We start from the raw sequence: 23,212 nt of genomic DNA on the forward strand, positions 1-23,212 counted from the left end.
GTAAGCCTAAATCTCATCTCATTAGAACCATGCCATGTTTCTAAACCTCATATGGTACGTTTAAACCTCACAACACTATTACCATATTGTAAGGTTAGACCTTACCTCATTATTATTATACCTACAAATCTCATTATGGCCATGCTATAATTACAAATCTCAGGAAGAAGTAACCCATGTAGCAGATATGATGGTAGTAACCATGTAGTAACCCATGTGACAGTAAGCAGGCATGATGGTAGTAACCATGTAGTAACCCATATGGCAGTAATCGGACATGATGGTAGTAACCATGTAGTAACCCATGTGACAGTAAGCAGGCATAATGATAGTAACCATGTAGTAACCCATGTGACAGTAAGCAGACATGATGGTAGTAACCATGTAGTAGCCCATTTGACAGTAAGCAGACATGATGGTAGTACCCATGTAGTAACCCATGTGACAGTAAGCAGACATGATGGTAGTACCCATGTGGAAGTAAGCAGACATGATGGTAGTAACCCATGCGGCAGTAAGCAGACATGATGGTAGTAACCATGTAGTGACCCATGCGGCAGTAAGCAGACATGATGGTAGTTACCCATGCGACAGTAAGCAGACATGATGGTAGTAACCATGTAGTAACCCATGCGGCAGTAAGCAGACATGGTAGTAACCATGTAGTAACCCATGCGGCAGTAAGCAGACATGATGGTAGTAACCATGTAGTAACCCATGCGGCAGTAAGCAGACATGATGGTAGTAACCCATGTGGCAGTAAGCAGACATGATGGTAGTAACCATGTAGTAACCCATGCGGCAGTAAGCAGACATGATGGTAGTAACCATGTAGTAACCCATGCGGCAGAAAGCAGACATGGTAGTAACCATGTAGTAACCCATGCGGCAGTAAGCAGACATGATGGTAGTAACCCATGTGGCAGTAAGCAGACATGATGGTAGTAACCATGTAGTAACCCATATGGCAGTAATCGGACATGATGGTAGTAACCATGTAGTAACCCATGTGACAGTAAGCAGGCATAATGATAGTAACCATGTAGTAACCCATGTGACAGTAAGCAGACATGATGGTAGTAACCATGTAGTAGCCCATTTGACAGTAAGCAGACATGATGGTAGTACCCATGTAGTAACCCATGTGACAGTAAGCAGACATGATGGTAGTAACCATGTAGTAACCCATGTGGAAGTAAGCAGACATGATGGTAGTAACCCATGTGGCAGTAAGCAGACATGATGGTAGTAACCATGTAGTGACCCATGCGGCAGTAAGCAGACATGATGGTAGTTACCCATGCGAGAGTAAGCAGACATGATGGTAGTAACCATGTAGTAACCCATGCGGCAGTAAGCAGACATGGTAGTAACCATGTAGTAACCCATGCGGCAGTAAGCAGACATGATGGTAGTAACCATGTAGTAACCCATGCGGCAGAAAGCAGACATGGTAGTAACCATGTAGTAACCCATGCGGCAGTAAGCAGACATGATGGTAGTAACCCATGTGGCAGTAAGCAGACATGATGGTAGTAACCATGTAGTAACCCATGCGGCAGTAAGCAGACATGATGGTAGTAACCATGTAGTAACCCATGCGGCAGAAAGCAGACATGGTAGTAACCATGTAGTAACCCATGCGGCAGTAAGCAGACATGATGGTAGTAACCCATGTGGCAGTAAGCAGACATGATGGTAGTAACCATGTAGTAACCCATGCGGCAGTAAGCAGACATGATGGTAGTAACCCATGTGGCAGTAAGCAGACATGATGGTAGTAACCATGTAGTAACCCATGCATCAGTAAGCAGACATGATGGTAGTAACCATGTAGTAACCCATGCGGCAGTAAGCAGACATGATGGTAGTAACCATGTAGTAACCCATGCGGCAGTAAGCAGACATGATGGTAGTAACCATGTAGTAACCCATGCGGCAGTAAGCAGACATGATGGTAGTAACCATGTAGTAACCCATGCGGCAGTAAGCAGACATGATGGTAGTAACCATGTAGTAACCCATGCGGCAGTAAGCAGACATGGTAGTAACCATGTAGTAACCCATGCGGCAGTAAGCAGACATGATGGTAGTAACCCATGCGGCAGTAAGCAGACATGATGGTAGTAACCATGTAGTAACCCATGCAGCAGTAAGCAGACATGATGGTAGTAACCATGTAGTAACCCATGCGGCAGTAAGCAGACATGATGGTAGTAACCCATGTGGCAGAAAGCAGACATGGTAGTAACCATGTGGCAGTAAGCAGACATGATGGTGGTAACCATGTAGTAACCCATGCAACAGTAAGCAGACATGATTGTAGTAACCCATGTGGCAGTAAGCAGACATGAAGGTAGTAACCCATGTGGCAGTAAGCAGATATGATGGTAGTAACCATGTAGTAACCCATGTGGCAGTAAGCAGACATGATGGTAGTAACCATGTAGTAACCCATGTGTCAGAAAGTAACCATGTAGTAACCCATGTGGCAGAAAGTAGACCTCGATGGTAGTAACCATGCAGTAGGTAAACCATGTAGCAGTATAAGCAGGTAGTCAAGAGATATGTTACTAACCATGTTGTGAACCATGTGGCAGTAAGCAGGTAGTAAAGAGATATGATATTAACCATGTTGTGAACCATGTGACAATAAGCAGGTAGTAAAGAGATATGATATTAACCATGTGAACCACATGGCAGTAAGCAGATAGTAAAGAGATATGATAGTAACCATGTGAACCATGTGGCAGTAAGCAGGTAGTAAAGAGATATGATAGTAACCATGTGAACCATGTGGCAGTAAGCAGATAGTAAAGAGATATGATATTAACCATGTGAACCATGTGGCAGTAAGCAGGTAGTAAAGAGATATGATAGTAACCATGTTGGGAACCACATGGCAGTAAGCAGATAGTAAAGAGATATGATAGTAGCCATGTTGTGAACCATGTGACAGTAAGCAGTATGAAATGTGTGTTTGTTATTCACAGCTGCAGGGAGGAGGAGACATGATTTCTGTGAGACCCTGTTTCAGCACCTCGGCCATCAGACAGGGATTCATCATTAATGATGTAAGTGATGCTCATGTGTACGCATGTGGATGGATAGTTAGATAGATTGGTGGGTGGGTGGATGGATGGACGGATGGATGGATGGGTGGGTGGGTGGGTGAATGGGTGGGTGGGTGTGTGAATGGATGGATGGGTCGGTAGGTACTTGGGTGGGATGGGTGGATGGATGGATGGGTTTGGGTGGCTGGGTTTTGTTTTGGGTAGGTGGTCTAGGATGAGTTGTTGGGTGGGTGGGAAGGTAGGTGGGTTTTGGGTTATGGATAGATGGATGGAGATAGAGATTCATGGAATCAATCCCTATTTTGCCAAATGCCCATTTGATTGCATTGCATGTGCAGAGATGCAGTCTTAATTGTGGACAACAGTTTTGTCATTCAGACAGGAAGGCTTAATTATGGAGAAACAGTATTAGAAGACATAATTATACAAATGTTCACCTGCAGTTTAAATGTTCAGTTTAATTGATTGTGATACATGTAGGTTTGAAACCAGTCAAATTGATTGCAAGCACTAAGCCTATGAGATGTGGGGAGGTGGGGTGTGTGAGTGGGCAGCTGATTTGTTTGGAACCCTGTATAGCTATTTAGTAGTAATACGAATATGAATAGGTGTTGTTATCCAGATTTTGACATTTTCATTTAATTCATGCAAAATTCAGCCTTTCCCTGCTCAGGGGTGGGAATTCTCCTCTGATCAGAGGTTTTCCTCTCATGGAACATTTTGATTCTTCGCATTTTAATCATCCTTGCCTTTGGACCCCTCTAGATTTCCTTTTTTTTTACAGTTCACTACCCCGGACTCCTCTAGATTTCCTCTTTTTTTTAAAGTTCACCAATTCCCACCCCTGCCTGCTACAAAAATGGGAGCCATGCAGTACACGATTAAAAGCAATAATTGCTCTCCTGAACACACCAGTTGTAACTGATGCTGTTTGTATGTTTAATTTGAACTGTTTCAGGAGCCACATTACCACTCTGAGGTTCTATCTCTGCACGGATTCCACTTTGAACTGAAGGCCATCAAGGAACCCGACGGCAGATATATATTCTACATGCAGGTGAGGTAGACCTTTAAAGGTGTATACTATCAAGTCAGATCCCATAGACGACAATAGTAACATATGTGGCTAAAACACCTACCTGCAGCGTATCAATCGACATAAACACCACAGATATAAATAGTACCACCCCTCACCCTTAAAGTGAATCAGAAAACATTGGGGGTCAAGCTGCTTATTTCTGAGATAACGGGTAGCATCTATAACTACCCTAGTTCTGCACAAAATTAGAGTACTTTTTTTACAGGTACCCCATACATGTTTCAAGCACAAGGCTAATTGACACAGTGGTACCAGATGAAATAAAATTGCATATATTTTTGGCCCAGATGAAACTTCTTTTTTTTTTTTTACAACCAACACACACTCACATTTATCACCAATCAGTTATTTGGTTTAGTACTATACCTTAAACAGTTGATCACACCATATTTAGTATTTTGTGCCTGGCAGGGGCCATGTGTTGGGTGGGGTGGGGTGGGGTGGGGGGGGGTGAAGACAGTTGTAAAATGTGTGTTCATGCAGACAGTGTACATGTACTTTATTTAAATAAAATGTTATGTGATGTCTTGTGGGTATACTAATTAAATAAAACATTGCCTTGTGCTCCCCCATTTGTGTTCACTAGAACCTGAACAATCATTGCTAAAACATTTCAATGTGCATTTTTATCTGGAATATTCCAACTTTTTACAGCTGTCATATTTTATAAGTCATGAAGTCTTTAAGAAATGTATTGGACACTTATTTTCCCATCCCAACCAGTGCCGTATGTGTTGCCCTGTCTTCCTGCCAAGAGATAACTCTAGTAGCTTTCTCTTAACACGTACTGTGCAGCGGAATTATTGAATGTTTGACATCCAATACCTGGTGAATGATTAATCGGTGTGCTCTAGTTGTGTCATTAAACAAAACAAAATTGTAACTTTTGGACTTTGATTGTAATGGGAATATTGAACATGTATCCTATTTTAGAATCAGTAACCCATGAGATCAGTGTATTTGCTTGGGTTGGTCATATTTGACTAGGATCGATCCATTTCAGAGGGCCCATTGGGCTATTTCTCATTCCAGCCAATGCTCCACGATTAATATATCAAAAGCCATGGTATGTGCTATCCTGTCTGTAGGATGGTGCATATAAAAGATCCCTTGCTATTAATGAAAAAAAATGTAGTGTGTTTTCTCTCTAAGACTATGTGTCAGAATTAACAAATGTTTGACATCCAACAGCTGGTGATTAATAAATCAATGTGCTCTAGTGGTGTGGTTGAACAAAACAAACTTTAACTCATCAAATTTGAATAAAAGATGAGTGATATTGTACTTGAGGTTTTATTAAACGGGCAGTCTCAAAGCTGCATAATGACCCAAAATGTTTATAAATTTTTCTTGTATACATCCAAATAATTTCATTTACTACTCTTTATCAATTTATTTTACTGCAGAATCGATTAAGGGTGACTGAGGTCTCAGTTTAATTGTGAATTGCATCTCCATTTTAAAAAACAATTAAATTTTTTATTTTAATGAGTATGTGATTAATATTTTCCATCAAGGATTGGCATGAAAAACACTGTTTATGCTGAATGGCAACACATACCAAGTTTGGTATTCTTGAATGATGTACGCAAACATTTATATATGGGACCAATTAATTTGTAGTTATCATTACACAAATGTAAAAGTAGCCAAATATGGCACCTACAACTTTTAAGACTGCACCATTAAACCGTGGCTGCTGTCAGAGAGACTGTTGTCAGTTTGCTGTCATTGGAAGATGTTTCTCAGCAGGGCTTCTACAATGTTTATCAAATCCACTAGCCATGGGATCAGTGATTTTAAAGATTTACTAGCCACGATTAAAAATTCACTAGCCCTACTTTCCTTTAACTTTATACAATTTTACTAAATAATTGTAGTAATCAGATATGTCACCTAAAGAGGGAGATAGAGCTTAAAAACACTAGCATTGGAGGTTTGGGGTGGGGGCAGAATATTCATATTACAAAATAGACAACTGCAACATTTGACAGCCGTCAGGTGTGGCAATAGTAGTTATTTACTAGCCCAACATTGAATATCACTAGCCATGGGAGTGGGGCTACCATATAATCTAGAAGTCCTGTTTTGAATAATACAGCCTTTTGAAAACTACTAATTCCATATTAAATATAGTGCTTTATATAGAGTATCAGTGTTTCTTTATACAGGGTGTGTCTGCATGGCCACCTTAGTGTTTGTATAAGGGCTCAAATTTCATTTTAGTTTATAAATGTATATTTTTGATATGTACAAAATTACTTGGAGATAAAAATCCAGTTTGCTTGGCTTATTACAAACATTAGGATGACCGGAAACACCTTACACATACAGCTGCTGATATTCTAAACAAGATAATATTATAAGACTCCATCATATGGGGCCATGTGGGATAGAAAAAGTACACCCGAGGTGGTGGAAATTTCAGTCTGGGATAAGGCTTGCCGAGGCCCATGGTCGAAATTTTTACCACCGAGGGTGTACTTTTTCTATCCCACATGACCACATATGATGGAGTCTTTTTCTCTCATTCATTAAACCATTATTTTACACGAATAGACAATGATGGTTGAACAAGTAATTTTTTTATTTGACCATTTTACCCAAAACAAACTACACTATCATATTTATGGATTATTTGTTTCATGTGTTAAATACAATTTAACACTAAAAATTAGCAAGATAAGTTTATAATGAAGGTTTTAATAACAAAATATTAATTTTTAAATGTGTGTAATGACCTCACGTCACCATCTCACATTAATATGATATTATATATTACCAACGACGTCATGTTAAAAGAGTGTGCGTGATATCCCATGTAGGATAGAAATTTCTTACATAGGATAGCTCTGTCCTACATACCTGAGGATGAGTGATAATCTGTGATACATGTATGTACATTTAGTCATGAAAAACGATCTGTTTGTCAGAAACATTGTACAAGAAAAGAAAACTTAAGACAGTTCTCTTTAATAATCATTTATGTTTATTTTCTACGTGTTTGCAGCGACTGGATCCCAAAGATCCGGTGCTAACGTTCAAGCAGTGTGAACGTCAAACGTTCTCGATGCGCCGAGAGCGAATCGCACGTTACTCCATCACTGTGCAGTACTGTGATAACGACGAAGACCACTTTTACACAACAGGCATCCTCAAGAAGGAGTTTAGCATTCAGGAATGGTCGAGCAAGAGTAAGGTATGCTCATAGTGTTTCAAGAGTAAGCTATGCTCATAGTGTTTCAAGAGTAAGCTATGCTCAGTGTTTCAAGAGTAAGCTATGCTCATAGTGTTTCAAGAGTAAGGTATGCTCATAGTGTTTCAAGAGTAAGGTATGCTCATAATGTTTCAAGAGTAAGCTATGCTCATAGTGTTTCAAGAGTAAGGTATGCTCATAGTGTTTCAAGAGTAAGCTATGCTCATAGTGTTTCAAGAGTAAGGTATGCTCATAATGTTTCAAGAGTAAGGTATGCTCATAGTGTTTCAAGAGTAAGCTATGCTCATAGTGTTTCAAGAGTAAGCTATGCTCAGTGTTTCAAGAGTAAGCTATGCTCATAATGTTTCAAGAGTAAGCTATGCTCATAGTGTTTCAAGAGTAAGCTATGCTCATAGTGTTTCAAGAGTAAGCTATGCTCAGTGTTTCAAGAGTAAGCTATGCTCATAATGTTTCAAGAGTAAGCTATGCTCATAGTGTTTCAAGAGTAAGGTATGCTCATAATGTTTCAAGAGTAAGGTATGCTCATAGTGTTTCAAGAGTAAGGTATGCTCATAGTGTTTCAAGAGTAAGGTATGCTCATAATGTTTCAAGAGTAAGGTATGCTCATAGTGTTTCAAGAGTAAGGTATGCTCATGTTTCAAGAGTAAGGTATGCTCATAGTGTTTCAAGAGTAAGGTATGCTCATAGTGTTTCAAGAGTAAGCTATGCTCATAGTGTTTCAAGAGTAAGGTATGCTCATAGTGTTTCAAGAGTAAGCTATGCTCATAGTGTTTCAAGAGTAAGGTATGCTCATAGTGTTTCAAGAGTAAGGTATGCTCATGTTTCAAGAGTAAGGTATGCTCATAGTGTTTCAAGAGTAAGGTATGCTCATAGTGTTTCAAGAGTAAGCTATGCTCATAGTGTTTCAAGAGTAAGGTATGCTCATAGTGTTTCAATAGTAAGCTATGCTCATAGTGTTTCAAGAGTAAGGTATGCTCATAGTGTTTCAAGAGTAAGCTATGCTCATAGTGTTTCAAGAGTAAGGTATGCTCATAGTGTTTCAAGAGTAAGGTATGCTCATAGTGTTTCAAGAGTAAGCTATGCTCATAGTGTTTCAAGAGTAAGGTATGCTCATAGTGTTTCAAGAGTAAGCTATGCTCATAGTGTTTCAAGAGTAAGCTATGCTCATAGTGTTTCAAGAGTAAGGTATGCTCATAGTGTTTCAAGAGTAAGCTATGCTCATAGTGTTTCAAGAGTAAGGTATGCTCATAGTGTTTCAAGAGTAAGGTATGCTCATAGTGTTTCAAGAGTAAGCTATGCTCATAGTGTTTCAAGAGTAAGGTATGCTCATAGTGTTTCAAGAGTAAGCTATGCTCATAGTGTTTCAAGAGTAAGGTATGCTCATAGTGTTTCAAGAGTAAGCTATGCTCATAGTGTTTCAAGAGTAAGGTATGCTCATAGTGTTTCAAGAGTAAGCTATGCTCATAGTGTTTCAAGAGTAAGGTATGCTCATAGTGTTTCAAGAGTAAGCTATGCTCATAGTGTTTCAAGAGTAAGGTATGCTCATAGTGTTTCAAGAGTAAGCTATGCTCATAGTGTTTCAAGAGTAAGGTATGCTCATAGTGTTTCAAGAGTAAGCTATGCTCATAATGTTTCAAGAGTAAGCTATGCTCATAGTGTTTCAAGAGTAAGCTATGCTCATAGTGTTTCAAGAGTAAGCTATGCTCAAAGTGTTTGAGACAGAAATAAGTCGACAACGGTCGTCCAGGTTACAACATATCAAGAAAGCCAGGGGATAGGATGTAGCCCAGTGGTAAAGCTAGCACTCGCTTGATGCACAGTCGGTTTGGGATCAATCCCCGTCAATGGGCCCAGTGCACCACGACTGGTATATCAAAGGATGTGGTAAGTGCTATCCTGTCTGTGGGATGGTGCATATAAAAGATCCTTTGCTATTAATGGAAAAATGTTACAAGTTTCCTGTCTAAGACTATACCTGTATGTCAGAATAACAATAGCTGATTATTAATAATCAATTTTCTCTAGTGGTGTTGTTAAAAAAACCCACCCAAAATCCCACCAAACATCAAGAAAGCCGAGAACGGTATACTTCTTTCTCTCCAGAATCTTATAGACAAAAACTACATCACCTAAATTTAGATAATTTTTGAGTTATTTAAATATGAAATACGCATACATGTACAAGATTCAGTATACAAACAGTGATTTGAGTGAATAAAAACATAAACATTATCAGTATGTCTGAAAAGATTTTATAGTAATAACAATGGGAATTGTAAACTTCATAAACATGTTAATTGCAATCTATTCGCTACCTGCCCATAATGTATGGCAACCTATACATGGGTTAGCACACACTGCTTATTTCATTGTTCAAGTTTTGTGGTCTTTCTCATAATTAAAGACACTGATCTAGTCTTTTTGTTAAAACATTACCTTTGACCATTATCTTAAAGAGTTAAAGTTTGTTTTGTTTAACGATGCCACTAGAGCACATTGATTTATTAATCATCAGCTAATGGATGTCAAACATTTGGTAAGTCTGACATAGTCTTAGAGAGGAAACCTGCTTAATTTTTCCATTAGTAGAAAGGAATCTTTTATATGAATCATCCTACAGACAGGATAGCACATATCGATTATAGACCGACCGCACATCAGGTGAGCACTTTACCACTGGGGGGATGTCGTTAAACATTCATTCATTCTTTACCACTGGGGGGGGATGTCGTTAAACATTCATTTATTCTTTACCACTGGCTACATCCTGTGCCACATTGTCTTAGAGAATACTTACATAGTTTGTCTTAAATTATCACTCCACAGCAAATTAACATGTTTCCAGTCACCCTGGTGTAGTTGCTCAGAATTCATATTATGTCTAACGGAAAAGGTATGTCTGAAGCTAGTGTCTTCACCTTTAATTCTGCTAACAGCAATTGCTGCTGTGTGCTGATGGCAAGCTGAAATTATTATATCCATCAGTGATTAAATTTAAAAGTTTTCTAGTTTAGTGTCCATACCTGGATGCAACAAACGATGTAAAATGAAGTCCCTATTTGTACTTGTTAGATTGTTTTAATTGTGTTCTGTAAAAATCTACTTGCATGTCCACCATATAAATGCAATAAATATATTTTGATGGTATTGTGTAGATAATAACCATATATTACTGAAATTACTTTGTACAGTTTGATGGATGTTTGTTTGGTAGGTTTATATCCCAAGGGTTCAAACACGCTTTCTGTGGGTAGGTCTACAGCCTGTGATTGAAATAGTGATTGTTCCCATAGTAAGATGGAAGGAGGCTATAATAAGAGTTTCTTCCCTTGCACCAAATAATTCATGTTGAAAAGAGAACAGAAAAAGCCACACAAGACTGAGCAGCAAAGTTACTTGGCAACAAATGCACAATGTCTTCAGTTAAATTTTGAAGGCAAAAATATTGATACTCTTTAAGTCTCATATTACCTTTGTTGTTGTATTTGTTTGATAAAATACATTTTGGATAAACACTTTTTCTTTTTTATATACTGAATGTTTGGGGGGGGGGGATATATATATATATATATATATATAATTATATATATACATGTGTAGGATCTGTTAATCCATCTTGGGGGAACAGTTTAATAAATCATTTTTAAACCATGTATAGCTGTTTAACATACATAAATCAACTTATACTTTCAGTTTCTTTTCTGGTGATAAATTGTTTTGTTAATAGTATTCTAGATATACCAGAAATACATAAATATTATGGGTTTTTACTGCCCTAAATTTCAGATTATTAATTCTTATTGAAAAATAAAATTTGGGGAATTTGTTTCAGTAATCACAACATTTGTTTAAAATTCTAATAATGATATTTTTTTCATAAGAAAGTATATCTAAGTAAATACATGTATTCATGTGTGTGTCCATCATTTATCAACTAAAGTTCAATAACAAAAAAGTTTGTTTGTTTTATTTAACGATGCCGCTAGAGCACATTGATTTTTTATCTTATCATCGGCTATTGGACGTCAAACATATGGTCATTCTGACACTGTTTTTTTTTTAGAGGAAACCCGCTTTCCCCTCATAGGCTACTCTTTTTACGACAGGCAGCAAGGGATCTTTTATTTGCGCTTCCCACAGGCAGGATAGCACAAACCATTGCCTTTGTTGAACCAGTTATGGATCACTGGTCGGTGCAAGTGGTTTACACCTACCCATTGAGCCTTGCGGAGCACACACTCAGGGTTTGGAGTCGGTATCTCGATTAAAAATCCCATGCCTCGACTGGGATCCGAACCCAGTACCTACCAGCCTGTAGACCGATGGCCTGCCACAACGCCACAGAGGCCGGTCTTCAATAACAAATTACATTAAAAACAATTCTTGCATGTACACTTGCAGATACATAATATATGTTCTTCAACATTTCATGAATCTTTGTTATTAAATAGGGCTAGCTCTGGGTGAATACAAAGTTTCACCAAGTTATCTATTAAACTTCAAAAATGGCAGAAAACCAGTTATTTTCTAATAAAATGTAGTAAAATTACTTCACCAAACTCAAAATAAAATTTGCCAATTGTTTTCAAAATTTGCAATTTGCACAATTTGGCGACTGCCAGAGCTAGCCCTGGTTAAATATGTCATTTCCAAAGATGACTGAAGATATAAATACATATTTTACTTTTCTTTGCCACCAGGTTTTAGAGCTAAGAAATGTGAAGAAACCCACCTACGTATCGTTCGCTGTGCTTTTTCCACCTTCGTAGATGGAACGAACAACATGCTTGCTGTCAAAACCAGCTCACACATTGATCCTTATCTTCCCTACGTGAATGACATTTATATATATTTATTTTAAGAATTTTTTATCACTTGAATTATATACAAGTGGACATTCCAAAGAGACTATAGATTTAAAAGTGATTATATATAGACTATGAAGAACACTGAACTTGTTTGGTGACAGTGTGACTTTGTTGAAAATTAAGATATTTTACATCAGTTATACACCTTTGCAAACATTTAGCATCACCCATGCTGTACTTCAGGGGCCTGATTGACAAAGGTCTCTTAGGCTCTGCTAGACAATAAAGCATCGTCTCTGCAAGTCTTCTTGCATTCCACTGCAATATCGTAAAGTTGTGAGAGTTTAGAGAATTAGGTCCCTGGCTTACAAAACAGTTGTGAGAACTTTTGTTTCACTCACGCAAATCTCAATTTGGTGGAACCCATTTTTTTGGTTTTCGTATTAAATTTAGAACATCATTTACATGGTCCTGACGGGTTTCATAAAATCAAAATGGGTCACTGAAATTTGTTTTTGCATAACCCATTTCTCAGAGGGCTGATTGATTTGTAGAATATTTTTACTTTAATCAATGTGTAATATGGGTAACAGTGATAAAGATCTATATTTGAAGAGTTTCATCGCAAAACGCGATAAACGCCATATTAAAAACCATTGTGCGAACACCACGTAGACAAACACAAGTTCAAATTCAGTTTTCAGCAAAACGCGATACGATTGTCTGAGGATATATGGCAGATTGCAGAGAAACTGGCATAGTGTTTATGGTGGTTTGGAATAAAACGTCTTTAGGATTGGGTGTGTATAGTGGCGTTTGTTATGTTTTGCAATGAAACTCTTCATTTGGTCAGTACCATGAAATGCAGAGTTATATCTGTTCATTCTATCAGTGATGACTGTGAGACATTTCTAGACGATTGACCAGATGTCTGACTTAGATTCGTAATAATTAATATAATTATAATGCTCCATACCAATATATTATACCGAGAGACGTAAACATTGCAATGGGTATTTCGCTGAATCATTTCTTATTGAAATATCATATTGGTTATATTAATTAAGCATGCAGACAAATGACATATTGGTAAATTGTAACTGAAAGAGCATATATTGTTCTAATCGGGAGTTGGTGTGTGTGTGTGGGGGGGGGGGGGGGGGGGGGGTGTAGGGTTATGGGGTGGAAATGGAATAAAATGTGTTGGAAACCATGTATACACATAGTTATATGGAAATGCTTTTGTACCTGTGTTACCTGCAATGTTTTTCTTTCTATCTTTCTTCATAATTAAGCCACAAAAAGTAACATGGAGACATTTCCAAGTTATTTATGCCTCTCCGTATATAAAGTTACAGAAACCTATATTAGTCACTATTCATTTCTATTCAATTTTCATTATTTGGCTGATGCTTGACATTTGCAGTGGTGTATGATTGTATGTTGGCCATTATATGTGGTATCAGTATTACATCATCGTTTTTTTGTTGTAATGTGTCATATAGTATAATATATCTGTTTACCTTCTATTTTTTTCACATCATTACCATCACAAACTATTGCTGGAAAATCAAAATTGTCTTTCATGTAAACTCATCTGTGATTCAATTATCTGATACAGTATTACTCATAGATATGATTTTTAAATTATTATATCCACATGTGTGCACAACATTTGTCCCACTCGTGGTTTTGAAATAATTGCTTTGTAAACTCTCGCAGGGTTCCCACTGGGTTTTTTAATAACTGACATACATGCCGTCATAGTAAAGCAAAAAGGCTTGTCCAAATCAATTTTGACGGATAAAGCTTTTCAATTTTCATTATTAAAATAGTTAAAATATACTGGCGATTAAAAAAAAGTACATTTTAATATCGATCGATCAGTTTTTTTAAATACTAAGAACAACACAAAACACATGTTGGTGCAAGAGTTGTATTTTAAAAGTATAATCATTGGCAAGGCATGAACACTAGTATAAACAATAATTACCATCAGATATGAACACCACAGTTTGCAAACAGCACTAGAGGTAAAAGGTGCGATGTCACATTAAAATGTTTTGGTATTCTTTTGTTTTTTGATTGTCAGAATATTTGCTTGAATATGTCCATATTTTACATGAGTATCTTATATCGGACTCCGACGTCATATAACCGTAAATAAAATGTGTTGAGTGCGTCGTTAAATAAAACATTTCCTTTCTATATTGGTCACCTGACTCCTACACCATAATATTGATGTGACGCATCACTGACGAAGCTTATGCATACAGTACTATAGCGGGAACTCCGCTGCTAATTTTTCTTGTTTTAATTTATGGACATTTTCAGGAATACTTTGCACCATCACTGTTTTATTATTGATTCATGAGTACATACATTCAAATTATTACAACAGCTTGGCCTTGAATATTAGGAGATTTTTTAACTTTTTCAATTCTAGAAATTGCAGACTATCAATTTTTTTTTAATATAGTTTGGCATTTTAGTGTTCATTTAATAAAGAATTTCAGTGAATCCAATCATCTGATAAATGTGTTCATAAAATGAATGCAATCGTTTGACTATAAAGTTTAACTGCCTTGAAGACGTGTGAAATGTTGATACCATAGTGTGAGTTACCTACATGTATATTAAATGTAAAAAAATTTAAAATGACCAAATGAATGAAAACACAATGTTTATTGATTGTCGTTAATAGACTTTCATTTGTTTTTTCAAGAATGTAAGAAAAGTCGGATTCTGTGTCATATTATAAAAAAAAAAAGTTACCTTTAAATTAAAACAAAAAAGTATTGGCTTAATTACTGTTAATGTTTTTTTTGTGGGTTTTTTTTTTTTTCAAATAATATTATTTTAAAAGATAATAAGTTTTAGGGTTTAAATACTTTTTTCTTTCTTAAATGGTTTGGGTTTGATGACCAGTCAGCTTAATTACTGTTAATGTTTTTTTTAAAATTCCAAATAATGATATTATTATTTTAAGTTTTAGGGTTTAAATACTTTTTTCTTTCTTAAATATATACTTAAACAAAAGGGTTTTTTCTAATGGCTTGGGTTTGATGACCAGTGACGGGTTTTTTTTTCCCCCAAAGTATGTGATTTTTTCCCTCTTTCTTTTATGACTATGGAAACATTTAGAGACCTGTAAAGAGTCTTGATATTTGCTAGGTTTTACTGTAACACCATTCACAGTGATAAAGACCTATTAATAACTTTCTCTCATATGCTTTACCTGACTAGAAAACGATATGTAATTTAATATTTTAAATACCTTTATGAATTAAGGGAAACAAAGAGGCTCTGTGATAAGTCTTTAAGTCGACATGAAGCATGGACATTAACTTGGTTTCACTTTGATGTATGGTGATATTTGCTTAACACTACTTAATTACTTAATTAATTATGATGGTGGAAGTCTTATCGGTACTTTAATATTATATTCAGGAATTACATAATATGCCAGAATGTGTGATGGGGGTTTCCAATTATTTATTTTAGCATTTTTTGCATACTATCAGATGCTAGGTAAAAGGAAAATAAGCTAAAAAAAATTGGGACATATTTTTTTTTTTTTTTATAGCACATCAGTTGTGGAGCACAGAATGACCAGTACATTCATTGTATTTTGATAAATATTTTATTTATACATCTTCAAGCTGAGCAATGATATCAAAATGATAACTGTGATGATGTAATTAACCATGTTTGCTGTGATACAAGTATTTGTAGACATATATCTATACATATTTTGTTTCTCTTAGTGCCAAAATTTTGTATATACTATTTTACACTCTTTTTCGGATTTAAAAAAACCAACATATATATTTATACAGTGTGTTAAGTTAAAAGTTTCAGCTGTCTTAATGTCATTATTTTAGAATAAAACAGTATTAGTGTACTCATAATTTATTTTGAATGTTGCTTTAAATGAGACTAATGTTTCTTTTTTCATTACTTACAGAGTTGTTCAGAAACTGAACTGCTCAAATTGTAAGCCAGTCGTATATTTATTATTCCTCTGAACCGTTTTGCTGTTTTTACAAACAATAATAAAGATGTTTTGTTCACATTCAGGGTGCTTGTTATCACTTTTTCTTACACACACGTTGGTGAGAACATCATTCGTTATTTTTGATAACACATACTTGTTTACACATGTACGTGTGTTCACAATTTCAAGACATACGACTAGCTGCTCCTATGTGATGACCAGGTCCTGTGCTTATAAACCTTAAAGTCAAATAGCATTACGTTAAAGTCTGGACTTATTAAAGTCTAGACTTTAAGTTTTATAAGCATGGACCCAGGTTACCAATGCCATACATCCAATGAAAAAACAGCACGACCAAAATATATTACACTGTGACGTATAGTTAACCTGACAATCATTTGTCTGTGTTGCGTAAGTTAGCTACATGTACAAGTACAAATGCCTTTAGTCAAAAAAGATGTTAAAATTTGCTTGAAACCTGGTTTTTGAGGATATGTTAAAAAAAAAATAGAATAATGTATACATGTGCATTAGATACCATAACTTGTTTAAAAACGTATTAAATGAGCAAAAACAATTCGTAAGATAAATTGTTTTTAACAGCCACTCGTATTATTTTCAATATGCATGTGTTCAAAATCTTTAAGTAGACAGTTAAGGTAAATAAAACTAATTTTATGTGACTGTTAGGTCTGTGTTGCATACGATTTCAATGAGATCATATTTAGAAATTTAAATCAGTTGTGATAAATATGAAGATACGAATTTACAAATTAAATCAATGTTATATTAGTTGGGTAGTGAACATACATATATATGTGTGTGTGTGTGTTGTGGGGGGGGGGGGGGGGGTCTTTAAATAATAATTAGAAAAAAAACTTAAAATAAAATGTGTAATAAAACCTACTCCGCATGACATATGATATACATGTTTGATTATATTTTCCAGTGGTAAGAATTTCCAATCTCGTAGAACTTACAAAAGCAGGTCGTTGTGTATCACGCACTATGCTAATGCATGTGATTGGAAATAGGAAACCCGTGTACCGGGTAATAACGGCTAGGCATCTCTCACAGTCCGTTTCGTAATTAACATTTGATGAATACATGTAACAGGATCGAATATTTTCCTGTGTATTAAAAACTAAAATAAAACTGCAGACAATGTGTATAAAAATTTGATACCCGATATTTTTATTTTATTTTTTTATTTTTTTTTTTTAATTTGCTATCAAAAACTGTTTGCCTTTTTATCCTACTGTATACAAAAAGAAGTTTAAAACTAAGGTCGTCTGCTGTTTGTGGTGTAGTTAAGTGTGGGGGTTGTCTCAAGAATTTGAAATATATATATATATATATATATATATCAGGTCGCTCCAAATTAAACTAGGTTATGTTAAGTAGAAGCGACTTTTATAGAGTGTATATGGTATATAATGTTCTATCTTGTTTATGTGACGTTTGGGTGGGGGGAGGGGGGGTGGCGGGGTTTTTTTTTGTGCGTCGTGTATGCACTTTGGCGTGTATCATAAGGACAGACAAATATATGCATGTAATAGTATATAGTTAGCTTTCATTTATATAAAAAAAACAATCCGCCACCAAAACCCCAGAACAAATCCAGAAAGATTAAAAACAAAGAAAGAATGAAAACCACTAGCCACCAATTTACTAAATTTTAAAAACATAATGAAAGGATTTTTTAATAATGGAATATTATATACAAAAATAGCATGCCTTTCATTTTGAAAACGTTTCATTGTTATAATTTTTACGAATTAACAAATAATGGTATTCTTGTTCAACCATTTTTATATTAACAAAATTTACCATCTTTTTTTTTCTTTTCTTTTTTTTTTCTTTTTCTTTTTTTTTCTTTTTTAGAAATATTAAACCATTTGCCATTTAGATGAATGAAACAACCGGATTCCACTAATCGGTGCAAATATACATGAAACGTTTATTCATGGGCGTAGCCAGGATTTTATATTGGGGTGGGGTTGTGTTATTGGGCGACATGAACATATAAAATATGGGGTAGAAAAGAGATGTTATTGGCGCGGTGTGTGTGGTGGGGGGGGGGGGTGGGGGGTATTATCACTTAGTGTATGGTATCGTTGATATTTATTTTTCTTGTTTAAAAGTGCATTTTATTATTTCAAATACTTGTAGCAGTTAGGATTACATAATTCTGAAGCATAAAATCTAGTTTTTAAATTGAAATAATGTTTAAACACTTCTTACTAATTCTCTGTTACAACTAACCTCATGGGTTTAATCAATATAGTTACAATAAACACACTCTAAGCCTAGCCAACATACGGTCGGTGCAGTTTTCTAGATGTGTAACATTTACGCACCAAGCAAAATGTCGACATAAAAACCAACTCTTTTGGCGCTCCATCGCATTGTCCTATTCACACCAAACGGTGAATTATTCTATTCGGTTTTTCCGCCAAATCGTATAATTTTCTCTGACTGACCATGCTATTTTCCCAAGTCTTTGCAATTGTCTGCTGGAAGTGAAGCAGGAAAGCGTGGATTTCCAAGTGATAATGACCATTTCGGCAAATTGGTAATATAAATCTTCTTCCTTTGGCTCCGATTGTCTCGCACCTCGAGTGACACGGCGTGGTCTCAGGTAATCAGAGAGGGTTAATTTTCAGGATGCTGAAGCTGTGATGTTATATCAGAAGAATCGGTGCACTCCAGCAGCTACCGGAGCTGGTCATCAAAGAGATAGCGGGGGATTGCAGGTAATAACCTGTACAGGTGCAAACGGTCACTGCCGGTCAGCGGCGTGCCGTGCGCGTGTTGGTCAAATTCAGCGTCCATTTGCTGGTGAAATGATTACCATGTGTCGCCTCATTAACCGGTAAATACAAGGTAGTTAGGCCCGCAACTGGGCTGGGTTTATCTGATCCGTTTCCCCGTATAGTGATCAAGGGTTGTACGACGCAAATAATGGTAACTACGTATATAGGGAACGGAACCCGCAACATCACCAATTACATTGATTCAACCAATAGTAAACTTTTTTTTTTATTCTCCTTTTTATTCCCGTGATTATATCCAATTACGGTTCAAGCATCAAAGACGGTGTTCTGGACACACACACCTGAGGTATCTGGAATATGTATTCAGGACAGTTGATTAGTTGTTAGTGTGGAGAAAGAGAGAAAAATACACACACAGACAGACAAAGAGAGAGACAGACCTAGAGAGAGAGAGAGAGAGAGAGAGAGAGAGAGAGAGAGAGAGAGAGAGAGAGAGATATCTGTGTTGTTGCCTTACACACACCGAATGAAAGAGAGAAAAATACACACACAGACAGACAAAGAGAGAGACAGACCTAGAGAGAGAGAGAGGAGAGAGAGAGAGAGAGAGAGAGAGAGAGAGAGAGATCTGTGTTGTTGCCTTACACACACCGAATCGTTAAAAGTTTTCAGAGTTGCGAACCAAGTACCTACAAAGAGGGCTGGTAGAAAACCAAATTCGTGGTATGAAAGAAAGAAATGTTTTATTTAACGACGCACTCAACACATTTTATGTACGGTTATATGGCGTCAGACATATGGTTAAGGACCACACAGATTTTGAGAGGAAACCCGCTGTCGCTACTACATGGGCTACTCTTCCGATTAGCAGCATGGGATCTTTTATTTGCGCTTCCCACAGGCAGGATAGCACAAACCATGGCCTTTGTTGAACCAGTTATGGATCACTGGTTGGTGCAAGTGGTTTACACCTACCCATTGAGCCTTGCGGAGCACTCACTCAGGGTTTAGAGTCGGTATCTGGATTAAAAATCCCATGCCTCGACTGCGATCCGAACCCTGTACCTACCAGCCTGTAAATTCGTGGTATGAAGTCATTTCCTCGGCCTTGGAGTTGAACACCACGTAAACAGTTTTTGTTCAGTCAGTTCTCAACCCTTTTAGTTTCTACAATCACGTTTATAACTTACATAAGGTTTGGTCTATCAAACGTGTTTATAGATTCGTACCGCGGGTACATGTATTTTAGTTTTAGCAATGTGGAGCCATGTAAAACTGTTTAGTTTATGCCACTGATTCAGAAGCTGCGTCTAAAAGTTGTGTGATATAGGTATTTCGGATACATAAGGGTCTAGTGATGACTACGTCTTGTAGGTACTCTGCTTGCAACTTGTCAGAGCAATAAACCATTTCCTACCCATGTCCCCTCTCGGATGAAGTGACTGTTGCCTTGCAGAAGTACTTTGCCTTACATCTTCAACGGATTTTCGTTTTGTTTTCGTCAAACGCTTGTAGTGTTATCATGGTAACGATCTCTTGGTCTGTATTAGAAAACTACAAATATGCCTAAAGCTAGTTGTAAGTAGGCTGTTTGATGCATTCATAACAGAGATTTCCTGTCTGTGTGAAAGTACATATAAAAAGATCCCTTGCTGCATGAGGAAAATACATGTAGCGGGTTACCTGTGATGACTACGAGTCAGAATGACGAAGTGTTTGACATCCAATAGCCGATGATTAATTGATCAATGTGCTTCAGTGATATCGTTAAATAAAACAAACGTCTTCATAACAGAAAAAAAAAAAAAAAAAAAAAAAATGTTTTATTTAACGATGCACTCAACACATTTTATTTACGGTTATATGGCGACAGACATATGGTTAAGGACCACACAGATTTTGAGAGGAAACCCGCTGTCGCCACTACATGGGCTACTCTTTCCGATTAGCAGCAAGGAATCTTTTATTTGCTCTTCCCACAGGCAGGATAGCACAAACCATGGACTTTGTTGAACCAGTTATGGATCACTGGTCGGTGCTAGTGGTTTACACCTACCCACTGAGCCTTGCGGAGCACTCACTTAAGGTTTGGAGTCAGTATCTGGATTAAAAATCTCATGCCTCGACTGGGATCCGAACCCTGTACCTACCAGCCTGTGGACCGATGGCCTAACCACGACGCCACCGAGGCCAGTAGTTTTGGGTAATCACTATATTGTAGAATCACGTCATTACTGGCACTATTTCGAGCACCAACTTTGACTTAGCTAAAGTTACAAGTTAAAGTTTGTTTTATTTAACGACATTCCTGGAGAACATTGAGTTATTAATCATAGGCTATAGGATGTCAAACATTTGACCATTCTGACATATAGTCTCAGAGGAAACCCGCTACATGTTTTCATTGATAACAAGGGGTCATTTATATGCACTTGTGTATAGGCAGGACAGAACTTATAATATCATGACCTTTGATATACCAGCCGTGGGCCACTGGTTGGGGGGGGGGGGGGGGGGGGGAAAAAAACAATCAAAGAATGAGACCACCGAGGAGGTTTGTACCTACGATCATAGCACTTCAGCCGGGCGCTCTACCAACTGAGTTAGATCTCGCCCTGGACTAGCTAGAGTGTCAGTGAGTGTTGTCAACATGTTCTTTGAGTGCTCGTCAGAGGTGCTTGCGTCGCAGGATCGAACCACCTCGGTCGATACATTCAACTGATTGGGTGGGGTGTTTTTTTTTTTTATCGTAACAACCAGTGCACCACAACTGTCAGTGGCCGTGGTATGTGCTTTACTGTCTGTAGGAAAGTCCATATAAAAGATCCCTTGCTGCTAATGGAAAAATGTAGCGGGTTTTCTCTGATGACTACGAGTCAGAATTACCAAAATTATGTTTGACGTCCAATAGCCGATGATTAATTAATCAATGTGCTCTAGTGGTGTCGTTAAACAAAAACAAAACTCAACATGTTATTTAGACACTCAGTGACTATCCTGGTCCTTGCTGATCTGGAAATTCAGCTATTTTGTTTTAATTATTAACAAAAGCGAAAGACAATGGATCCACTGACGGGGATTGCTCTTACGACCCACTACACCCCAGGGGAGATTGAAACTTTATGAAAGTTTAATCGAATTCCAAACAGGCGTGTGTACAAAACAGTTGGCGGGTGAGGGTAGGGTTAGACTGGGTCGATTGATGTTTATAGAGGGGTCGGGTCATGCCATTCCAGAAAAGTTATTGAAAAAAAAAACAATTTGCTTGAGCTGACCTGAGGGAGGGTGTTCGACCTTCAAACCCCCCCCCCCCCCCCCCCCCCCCCCCCCTACACACGCGCCTGCTGAACGGTCAACTACACCGTATCTTGTCAACCATATTAAATATTGTCCTTCGGTATACCTTAATAACAGGACAATTGATTTTAAACCATTTTAAATTCGATTCTATTTTTTTTTTTTTTTGGTTTAATTTTATTTAGTTAGTTTATTTTTTATGTTTTACCTTTTTGTAAAAGACTAAAACATTTATCGTTCATAATCTGATTTGCATTGTGTTCGAATACCTTGATAACAGAGTAATTGATTTTAAAGCCTTTTTTAACTTCCCCTTATTTTGTCTCTCTTTTTGGTCTTTTTTATATTATTTTTTTTTTACTTTTTATTCTTTTGATAAAATACTAAAACGGCTATATCGTCCATAATCTGATTCGCGCGCACACACATATCCACGCATAAATAGCTTTCATGCAGTTTTAGATAATGCGCAAAGAAATTTTGTTCTTCGTGAGACAAAAACAAACCAAAAAAATAAGAAAAGGTCAGTTCGTAAACACGTATAGCTTGGAACTCCGTGTTAATAGTAAAACGATTGATTCCTGTAGTTAACTGGTTATGCAAGAGTAAACTAAGTTTTCGCAAGATGTACGCCTGAATGCATCGATAAATCGTTTTAATTCGCTCAGTCAAATTACTTGGGAATTATATCTAAAACTTGTCAAAGCTATTTAACTTGTTTTTATGGTTATCGCTCACGCAACAGCTAAAAGAGAAAAGGGTTGTTTTAAATAATGAGTCTTTAAACAGTAAAGGATTAGGGCTTGCTCAGATCTGGTTTATGAAGTAAAAAGAATAGAAAAAAATAATAATAAAAAAATCAAACAATAAAAAACCAAAACCAAAACCAAACCAAAACCAAAAATAAATGAAATAAATAAAAATAAAATAATAAAATAAAATA

At 36.8% G+C, this 23,212-nt stretch overlaps 1 protein-coding gene across 1 annotated transcript in view; it reads left to right on the forward strand.

Annotated features, from left to right (window-relative positions):
• Window positions 1-16,277, forward strand: part of LOC121382886 (BTB/POZ domain-containing protein 16-like) — a 52,541-nt gene extending 36,264 nt beyond the window's left edge. The window contains exons 15-18 of the mRNA XM_041512564.1: window positions 2,994-3,074; window positions 4,033-4,131; window positions 7,184-7,372; window positions 12,091-16,277. Coding sequence (XP_041368498.1) covers window positions 2,994-3,074; window positions 4,033-4,131; window positions 7,184-7,372; window positions 12,091-12,159 — 438 coding nt within the window. The 3' untranslated portion in view covers window positions 12,160-16,277. The remainder of the gene's footprint in view (window positions 1-2,993; window positions 3,075-4,032; window positions 4,132-7,183; window positions 7,373-12,090) is intronic.
• The last annotated feature ends 6,935 nt before the right edge of the window (window positions 16,278-23,212 follow it).

Source organism: Gigantopelta aegis, chromosome 10 (genome assembly GCF_016097555.1).
Source record: "Gigantopelta aegis isolate Gae_Host chromosome 10, Gae_host_genome, whole genome shotgun sequence".
NCBI classification, from domain to species: Eukaryota; Metazoa; Mollusca; class Gastropoda; order Neomphalida; family Peltospiridae; genus Gigantopelta; species Gigantopelta aegis.